The following is a 9,367-nucleotide window of genomic DNA, read 5'->3' on the forward strand; positions in this document are numbered from 1 at the left end:
AAAGCTCCTTGTGCTGAGGTTATGCAATGAGCACGGAGAATTGAGTCCTTTTTTTAGGGTAATGGAATCTAAAACAATGTTTTTTAAAAATATCTTTTTATTGTTTTCAGAGAAGGGGAGGGATAGAGAGATAGAAACATCAATGATGAGAGAGAATCATTAATCAGTTGCTTCCTGCACACCCGCCACTGGAGACAGAGCCTGCAAACCCAGGCATGTGCCCAGATAGGGAATGAAACTGTGACCTCCTGGTTCATAGGTCAACCCTCAACCACTGAGCAACACTAGCCGGGCTAAAACAATATTTCTTCTTAAATAGTTGGACATTCCTTTATATATAAATTATCTAATTTTCTAAATCATTCATGTCATTTTGCATAGGTAAATGCCCCTCAAGTATAGGGAAGTTGGTGTTACTGTCAGAGGTCTGGACAGAGGTGTCCTTGGAAGGAAGGGCAAAGGTCTGAAATGGCCAGAAGCTGCATGTGTCACTTTCTGTCAATGCTAATAAAGAACTTTTAACTACTCAGAATGTCTCTGTCCTTGTTCTGCAAAAGTGACAAGTTATGTCATTGTAATCTCCCATTATTGTCCCTTGGCACCAATAAATAATACATTGTCATTTATTCATCAAATTTTTACTGAAAACCTATCACTTCACGTGCAAGCACTGGACTAGAAGCTTGGAATAGTCATAAAATGCAGTTACTACCCTTGAGCAGTGCTCCTTCCAAAGAAGGTGATAAATAGCTACATGGCATGGTCGGGTTATAACACAAATGCAATGAAAATAGGAGACTCAGCGAAGGCACCCAGACGCTGAAAGTAGCATGTGACTTGGGTCTTGGAAGATGAGTTGGCCATATTGGAGGTGGGGAAGACAGAAAAATATTCAAGGCAGAGGGAATAGTTCATGCCAAGGCAAAGAGGTGTGGAAGAGCCTCGTGTATACTGAGAAAGGCAGACCGGTCTATTGGAATGGAGGTGTGTGTGTGTGGGTGTGTGTGTTGACAGAAGGTGATGATGAGGCTGGAGAGGTGGTGAATAACCTTGATGCCATGTCTCATTTATATTTTATCCACTAAATAAGGGAAAACCAGCTGTTTTTCAATCATGGAAATAAAATGGTTAGGGTTGGCTTTAGTAAGGTTGTTCTGGTATAAAGAAAGAATTAGATAGGTGGCATTCCATAAGCCAAGAAACCAGAGTTTTGCCTGGACCCTTGCCTACACTGGTAAAGGCCTGAATTAAGGTAGACAGAGTGACTGGTGATTTAGAGCAGTGGTTCTCAACCTTCTAATGCCGCGACCCTTTAATACAGTTCCTCATGTTGTGGTGACCCCCAACCATAAAATTATTTTCGTTGCTACTTCATAACTGTAATTTTGCTACTGTTATGAATCATAATGTAAATATCTGATATGCAGGATGTATTTTCATTGTTACAAATTGAACATAATTAAAGCATAGTGATTAAACACAAAAACAATATGTAATTCTATATGTTTTCCGATGGTCTTAGGTGACCCCTGTGAAAGGGTCGTTCGACCCCCAAAGGAGTCGCGACCCACAGGTTGAGAACCGCTGATTTAGAGGAAAAATAAAAAATGGACAGATCAGATACGCTATTGAATGTGAGGGTCAGGGAAACAGAGAGGAAAGAAGTTTTAAGCAACTCCTGGATGGTAGAGTGCACTTACTGACATAAGAAATACTGTAAAATGTTTTTTTTTGTTTTTGTCACTTGTTATTTGCAGCATAACATTATTATTTATTGGTACAAGTAGAAGTTTATTCTCCCACCCTTATTTTAAAAACAAAACACCATTTGCACTGATGTAATTTTTAACATTATTGCACAGTGGAAATCAAATGATGTCAATTTCATGCCTGTGGCAAAGTGCCCTAATTAAAGACATCCTGCAGTTATTCAAATCTCTTTCCTCCTCCACATATTTTTCTTTCTCCCACAACACATTCCCTCCACTTAAACCCCTCCCAACAGAGAGACACCAATCAGAGTTCAGACTGAGGGCAAGCATGGAGCAGTTCTGGGCTCTGGTGCAAGTATGATTTCTATAAAAAGACATTTAAGAAACAAGGCGAAATGTTGCCATTTTGCCTTTAATGGAAAGGTGGCTAGCAGTTACAGTAAAAAAAAAAGTTTTATTTAAAAAAACAACTCTTCAACTTCTAGGCAATCACTGAATTTTCAGAAATACACATACAATTGCAAACCAATAGTTTGTATAAAAATAAACTCTGAACGTGTGATTATAAAGGAGACCTCCCCGCCCCCCGCCCCAGTCTTTTCAGCTGCACAAATGCACAATAAAATGGAGGCAGTCTGTCTGAGGTGAGTTTACCCCAGTGAGGAGGGGGCTTTAACTTTGGGAGACAGAGCCTGCTTGAAGCGCCTCTTCAGGTCTTGCATGTTGGGAGAGCGTGGCCGAGGAATGATGGAGGGCCGTCTCCTCTCCCCACTGAGGCCGTGCAGCTTGCTCACTTCTTTGCAGAGATGCTGAAACACATCACAGACATCTTCATAGTTTTCACTGGTGGAGATTTCAAGGAACAGGCTGCCCAGCTCGTTGGCTAGCTGAACACCATCATCGGTCTGCACCTGCCGGGCATGCAGAAGGTCCCCCTTGTTGCCCACGATGATGATAGGGGCCTTTGAGTCAGGGTGGACCTTCCGGATGTGCTGGTAAAGGGGGCGGATCGACTGGTAGCTGTCGTAGTCTGTGATGGAATAGACCAGCAGAAAGCCCTCTGCCCACTGCACGCATTTGGACAGGGAGTCCACCACCTGCATGAGGTTGTCTTGGACCTGAGAAGATCAAAGGGAGTCTGATCAAGGAAGCTCTCAGTGGGAGAGGACTCAAAATATCATCAAAGTAAACTTTGAGCAATGGTTGAAAAGGAAATCACTAAATATAGTTTTCAGATTCTGCCCTGCTTCTGCAGAAGGAGGTTTTTGATGTAGAAAGAGCAAATTCTCAGGCAAGTCCCCTGCCTGGCTTATTTTATCAGCTGCTACCAATGCATTGTTTTCAACCTCCTTGCTGGGCAGGTAGTCTGTGGTGAACCTAGTCTGACTGAAGAATGACTTCAATGAGAACTTTCAAATCAGAATGTCACAATTTTTAAGGAACTAACTCAGAAAAAGCAAAACTTTGAAAATAAGCCAAGATAAACATCTATTCCCAAAACCCATAAAAATATTTTTAGCATGTCCTTCTTGAGAATGTTCCAGAAACAAATTCTTTCTTTCAGTTCTTCCACGAGACCTTTCCTCCCTAGAAGGGAGAGCAATTAACTTAATCAAGTTACATTCCTGAGCAGGCGCCAAGAGTGTCTGACTGCAATTAGTGACTTGCGGGAACAGCTAGAAACAGAAGCACTTCCGCAGTCCCTGCTGGGGGAGAAGACCCTCTCCAGGGCCCCAGCCAGTCAGTTTTGTTAATGGTTCCCGGCCAGCCCTGCAAGAAGTGGTGACACCCATGCCAGTAGCCTTGCCCTCGCAGCTTGTAAAGAGAAGTCAAGCGCCTCTCCCCCTCTCAGAGGTGGCGCATAGGAGGAAGCTGCCTCCAACCATCCAGTCCTCGCCCCCTTGGAGGGTTCCTAACGGCTCACTGACCGGCCCCTCCTGGGGCAGCCCACTGCTCCATCTAAATGCACATCAGGCCCGTTGAGATTCTTGCTCACGCTCCCGAGCGCCATGGGTGTGGGTGTCGTTGGAAGGGAATTCCGCCAGTCCTTACCTGGATCCCCCCGGGGGTGTCCTGGATCTGCAGAGACAACTGGTCTCCCTCGACACACACAAGCCGTGAGTACAGCTTGCCTGGAGAATGAAGAGAGTCTGCTTTTACATTCTTACTCTCAGCAGGACAAAGAAAATCGAAGCATGCAGGCACATAAGCAGGGGGCACGTAATTATTCTAACCTGTATTCGGTTCATAATCGCCAATGAATCTCTTGGTCAGGAAGCGCACAATCATTGCTGAAAGTGAAATAGGAAAATCAGGTGAAGGGCTCGGACAGGACAATCAAACACGACACCCTCCGGGAGAAGGAGGGAGGAACGGGCTGCGGAGTCTGCAAACCCGGGGCGGCCGTCGTGGTCCCCGTGCCTTTGGTGGCGGGGACGACTGCAGGTACTCGACCTGCTGCACCTGCCCTCGTGCTCCAACGGTGCCAAACCCAGCGACAGCCCAGGAAAGGTTGCTCGGGAAGCAGCGGGGAAGCCAGGAGAGAGGGGATGTCCGCTTCCTCCCTGTGCCCGGTCCTCCTCCCCGGCTGTGAGCCCTGGCTCTTCCCTATACCCCGTTGTTCGGACCGGCCCGGGGTGGGCTCCGCCCCGTGAGGTTCCCTAGGCACTCACCGCTCTTGCCCACGCGGCCGGCGCCCAGCACGGCCAGTTTGATGTCCCGGGGCAGGAGGTAGTCGGAGGAGGACTCAGGGATGGGCGCGAGCAGAAAGTGCCCGGACATGCTGGGCGGCCGCATGGAGCGTCCGGCCGCCAGAGCACAAGCCTACCCAGCGAGGACTCGGCCGCAGCGGGGTGGGTGGCCAGCCGGCAGCGCAAGGACTCGGGGTACTGGGGCCAGGCGGACCGCGGAGCTGTCACCGCCGGCGGCTTTTAAAGGACTCCCCGCGCACCCGGGCGCAGCGGCCGCCTCAGGCTCCTCCTCTTCCTCACCCTCCCCGCGGTGGCGGCCAGGGCGGGAGCAGCGCGAGCTGGAGACCAACGCAGCCGGCTTGCGCACTCCTCGCCGCCTGACGCTCTCTGCCCGGGACCTGCGCGGTTCACGGCCCCCAGACGCTGGAAATGCAGGCACTATCCCGAGAGCGCACGGAGCCTCTCGCCGGGCTATGCCTGCACCCTCCTCCACCCTGCAGAGGCGACCCTGAGTCAGTAGATGAGTGAACCTGAGATCAGAGTTAGGAGCTGGGGATAGAAAGGAAGAGGGAAAACTGCCATCAGGAGGATCTTTCTGCAACAGTGGGAGGGAAATCCCTGCCAAATGTTGCCTTTATTTTCAAAAGGTGATGGGTGACAATATTAAGGAAAAGGGGATGGGGAGAGCTCAGAGTTAGTAGCAGTACAAGGGAGCTGTAGTCACTTTGACCAGGCTCCAGATCTGTGAAGGCCCTGGAGGCAGTAGTTGTTTGCACCTCAGCTGGCACTAGTTGCACTGACTCATCAGTGAACACTCCATAAGCATTCCATGGGCTAACAGTGGTCGGCAAACTGCGGCTGGCGAGCCACATGCGACTCTTTGGCCCCTTGAGTGTGGCTCTTCCTAAGCCTTAGGAGTACCCGAATTAATAACAATGTACCTACCTATATAGCTTAAGTTTAAAAAATTTAGCTCTCAAAAGAAATTTCAATCGTTGTACTGTTGATATTTGGCTCTGTTGATTGAGTCTGCCGACCACTGGGCTAAGAGGCTGGAAGCTCTAACTCAGGACATCCGCACTTGAGTCATGCATGTGCTTCACTATTCATTCCAGTACTAACTTCCAGGTGTAAAGTGGAGTTTAGGGTGAGGTGGAGCGTGGAAGGAAGAGAACACCAAAGAGAAATACGGCCTGATTATGGGTTTCTGGGCCCACCCTGTCAAGGCAGAGCTGTGGGAGTTTATCCTTGCAGGATGTAAGACCTTATGCTTCTGGCCTCCTGCATTCCAACCTATGTCCAATTGCCTATTAGACACCCTTACTCACCCCTCCTTCTATCCTGGTTGTATTAGCTTTTGCTGCATTAAAAAAAAAAAACTGGCTTAAAATAATGACCCCTCATATTTGCTCACATGTCTAAAGACCAATGGGGTGGTTATCCTACACTACGCCAGGCTCAGCTGATCTTGGCTGGCTCTTTCAGGCATCTGCAGAGAGCTGACAGGGCTTGAGGAACTGGCATCATCCTGCAGCTGGCTGTCAGTCAGCTGTGATTCGGGAGGGACAATAATTGAGTCACATGTCTCTGCTTATCAAGCAGGCTGGCCAGGGCTTGTTCTCATGGTGGCTGAGAAGGGATTAGAAGTGGAAAAGGCCCACTGAGACCTAGGCTTAGAGGGGAACCCATCACCTCTTTTTGTTGGCCAAAGCAAGTCACAATGCCAGCTCAAATTCAAGAGGTAGGGAGAAAGACTCCACTCCTTGGTGGAGGGAGGTGCAAAGGCACGTTTGAAAAGACTGGGATGCAAGGAGGGGTAAACAATGGATCCATTTTTTGCAGTTGACCACACTAATGAATGTACCTCCATCACCCAGTAGCCCATCCTTGACTCTCACTTCATCAATTGCCAACTTCCATAATTTCTACTGCCTCCATTTCTTGGTGTCTCCTCTCCACCCCTACTGCTCTCTTCATTTCTCAATTGAAGAATCCTGAATAATCTTGAAGGAACTGATTGTGAGTAGTTTACTTGTTCCTCCGTTGGGGAAGCTTCCTCTGACCACTGCTACCACTCATACGCTTATTTCCCAGTTACTCTCAGGGCTCACTCAAGTGTCACTACTTTCTGGTGGAATATTTGCTTCATGTCTGTCTCCAGAAGGGTAGGGACTCTAGCTTGTGTCTTTAGTACCAAGCACATAGTGGTACCTGGGACGTACAAGCTCTTGAATAAATGTTTGTTCACTGATTGACTTTCTGAACAAAAGGTGTCTTCACTGTATGAACTGGAAAAGACAGAAATCATTATCCCAGTACCTTAGTTTTGAGAGTAACCTATTTGCAGGAGCTAGTGTTCCAGGAAATGTCCTGGGATAAACTGCCACATTTCAGTTGTACTAACTTTTGGCTGTTCACAAGGCAATCCCCTTCCCTGACTGGGGAAAAGGCACCCATAAAGAGTTACTATTTATAGAACAACTTTGAAACTATTAGCTCCCAGGGGTCCTTGAGCAGTTCAATGATAGGGGTCTGATTTGTCTCTCCGATTCTCTTGGCCTTTCATTCTTGGACACAAAATGGCTCCTCCTTCCCCAAACATTAAGTCCTCATTCAAGCAGGGAGGGAGGGCCTCTCTTTGTCTTTTCTTATTGTGAAATAATCCTCAGAAGAACCCAGCAGACTTTCTCATATCCCAATGACCAGAACTAAGATGCTGGAAGTTCATACAAGTATCTGCAAAAAGACTGTAATTGCTGACTAACTTGAACAATCATAGTTCTTCCCCAGGGGCTAGACTAGACAGTTGCTACCTGTTAAAATTCGAGGAACAGACAGGGGATCTATGTTGAGCAGTTGTCAATGTGATCTGCCACAAATACTTTACATTCCTGGAGTCTAAATACAGACCTTTCTAGGGAAAAGCCATTTCTTGGCTGAATCTTGGACTTATCTCTTCACTTCACTCCATTATACATTCCCAGTCAGGAATAAAATCATTTAAGTTTAAGGTCGCTCAATAAGGAAGAGTCCTAAGACTGTTCTCTGCCCAGGTGATAACTGCATTCCATTTTGCATTTACCTGGCAACTTTGCTAGGTGAGCTCAAAATGTTATTACACTTTCCTCGGAAAGCTCTTTGCATTTGCAAGTAATAATCCAAGCCTTTTTAATGCAGACAACATATTACTGAACTGTGAAATTATAAATAGCCTTGTGTAAATTGTTCTGCTTGTTTTTCATTTGGATTTGTGTCTAGCTATGTAAATTGTGTGACTAACATAACAGGCATGCTGAAGTGATTTTAGAAAGATAATAGAAATGTGTAGGCAGACATGGATACACAAGTCCATGGGTGTTTAGAATGAGTGTGAAGGACAGAATTTGGAATATGCAAACATCACTAGGCTTAGAAAGTTATTAACCCTTTACCAGCTAAATAAGCTTGATTTCTAGACCTCAGGCAAAACTTTGCTAAGGTCTGTCCTCTACTAGTTCAAGAATATCCCTTCCCCCAGCCCTGGTTGGGTGGCTAAGTTGGTTGAAGCATAATCCCGTACACACAAAAGGTTGTGGGTTTGATTCCTTATCAGGACACAAACCTAGGTTTCAGGTTTGATCTCCTTTCAGGGTGCTTAAGGGAGGTAACGATGTTTCTCTCAACATATCCTCAGGTGAGGGTTAAAAAAAAAAGAAAAAAAGAAGAAGAAAAGTCCCTCTAACCACCATCCGTAGAATTCAGTATCAATTACCTTTCCTGTATAGCCTAAATCCTTGAATATTACTATGCTTACAGGAGACTCAGAGACTATCTTTTGGTACTTTCCCCGGAATAGGAATTATGCTTCTGTCTTGTACTAACTCCCTACTTTATTTCAACTGTCAAAATAATTGAAAATCTACTCTGTAAGGCTAAGTGCTGGTACAAAACACAAAGAACAGCTAAGTTTCTATTATAAAACATTTACTGAAAGGACAATAAAGTACATAAGATACCCCTGGCTGCCATTACAGACATCCCTATAAAGTTTATTATCATTCATAAATTAGTTGAATTAACAAAAAATTATAAATCTTAATTCTTTCTTAACCTTAATTAACCCTATGAAATTGGTGAAATATCTTCTAAATTGAGGTTCAGACAAGCTTAGTAATTTATCCAAAGTCAGAGTCATTTATTAGTAGACAATCCAACCCGATTTCAAATCTTGGTGCTGTCCAAGATGTGAAATCCAACATGGAAAGCACTCCGGTCATGTAAATGGAATGACAAAGCAGGTTGAACTTAATCTGAACCTACTCTCTCAGGAGCAAAATATCCAATCACATCTTCACTTAAGCTAAGGCATCACCTCACTTGGTAGAGACAGTAAAGAGTACCCTTTTGCCATTTCTTTTCCAATCCAAATGACAGAATATAGAATTTCCATAAATTCTATTCTTGCTAGGAAAGTGGGTATGAAAGCATTTCCCTAAACATTTCCCAGCCTTTTGCATTTGGGGCTTTGTGAGATGGCCTGTCAATTGCTGGGAATTACACACTTTTGCTGTTTGAAAAGCATTACAATGCAGAAACTTGACTGGATGCTTATCCATTCCTTGATACACTTTCCACCTCAACAGGAACAGCTGCAGATGCTGCCTCATTGTTATTATTCATAACTAAGCAATTTGTCTAACAGATTAGGTGTTTTGCATGAACACCAATTTTTTTTCCCTTTAAGTGGGGCTGAGTTGAAGAAATGCTATAAACATGCATATTTCAAATAAATTAAATTAAAATTCTCATGCTAAAAGAATGAAAAGCCTACCTTGTTTATATCTTAGCAATTCTTACTGCTATTTAGCAATGTTTTATATTTTAGCATTTTTTCCATCCCAGTCCAGAGAAAATGCTAATGTACATGAGTGGGAATCTATTAGAGATAGGAAATCAAGTTGATATATTCAGCCACAATTTGTAGAG

General features: G+C 45.1%; 1 protein-coding gene across 1 annotated transcript; it reads right to left on the reverse strand.

The window, feature by feature from the left end:
- Positions 1–2,108: 2,108 nt before the first annotated feature.
- On the reverse strand, positions 2,109–6,849 carry RASL11A (RAS like family 11 member A). The gene is made up of 5 exons (XM_006753746.2): positions 6,722–6,849; positions 4,385–4,951; positions 3,947–4,003; positions 3,765–3,844; positions 2,109–2,830 (listed from the first exon to the last, which is right to left on the reverse strand). Exons 2-5 carry the CDS (start codon positions 4,506–4,508, stop codon positions 2,363–2,365), a joined length of 729 nt encoding a protein of 242 aa, XP_006753809.1. The 5' UTR covers positions 4,509–4,951; positions 6,722–6,849; the 3' UTR covers positions 2,109–2,362.
- Between the last annotated feature and the right edge of the window lie 2,518 nt (positions 6,850–9,367).

This window comes from Myotis davidii, unplaced genomic scaffold, assembly GCF_000327345.1.
Source record: "Myotis davidii unplaced genomic scaffold, ASM32734v1 scaffold152, whole genome shotgun sequence".
Classification (NCBI taxonomy): Eukaryota; Metazoa; Chordata; class Mammalia; order Chiroptera; family Vespertilionidae; genus Myotis; species Myotis davidii.

What these genes read in the sequence shown, in the direction of transcription:
- RASL11A (XM_006753746.2), bottom strand. Translation starts at nt 4,508, where the DNA reads ATGCGGCCGCCCAGCATGTCCGGGCACTTTCTGCTCGCGCCCATCCCT. An exon ending in CGGCCGCGTGGGCAAGAGCG is followed by an intron (nt 4,004 to 4,384) that starts GTGAGTGCCTAG and finishes TTTCACTTTCAG; the next exon opens with CAATGATTGTGCGCTTCCTG. An exon ending in ACACCCCCGGGGGGATCCAG is followed by an intron (nt 2,831 to 3,764) that starts GTAAGGACTGGC and finishes TGATCTTCTCAG; the next exon opens with GTCCAAGACAACCTCATGCA.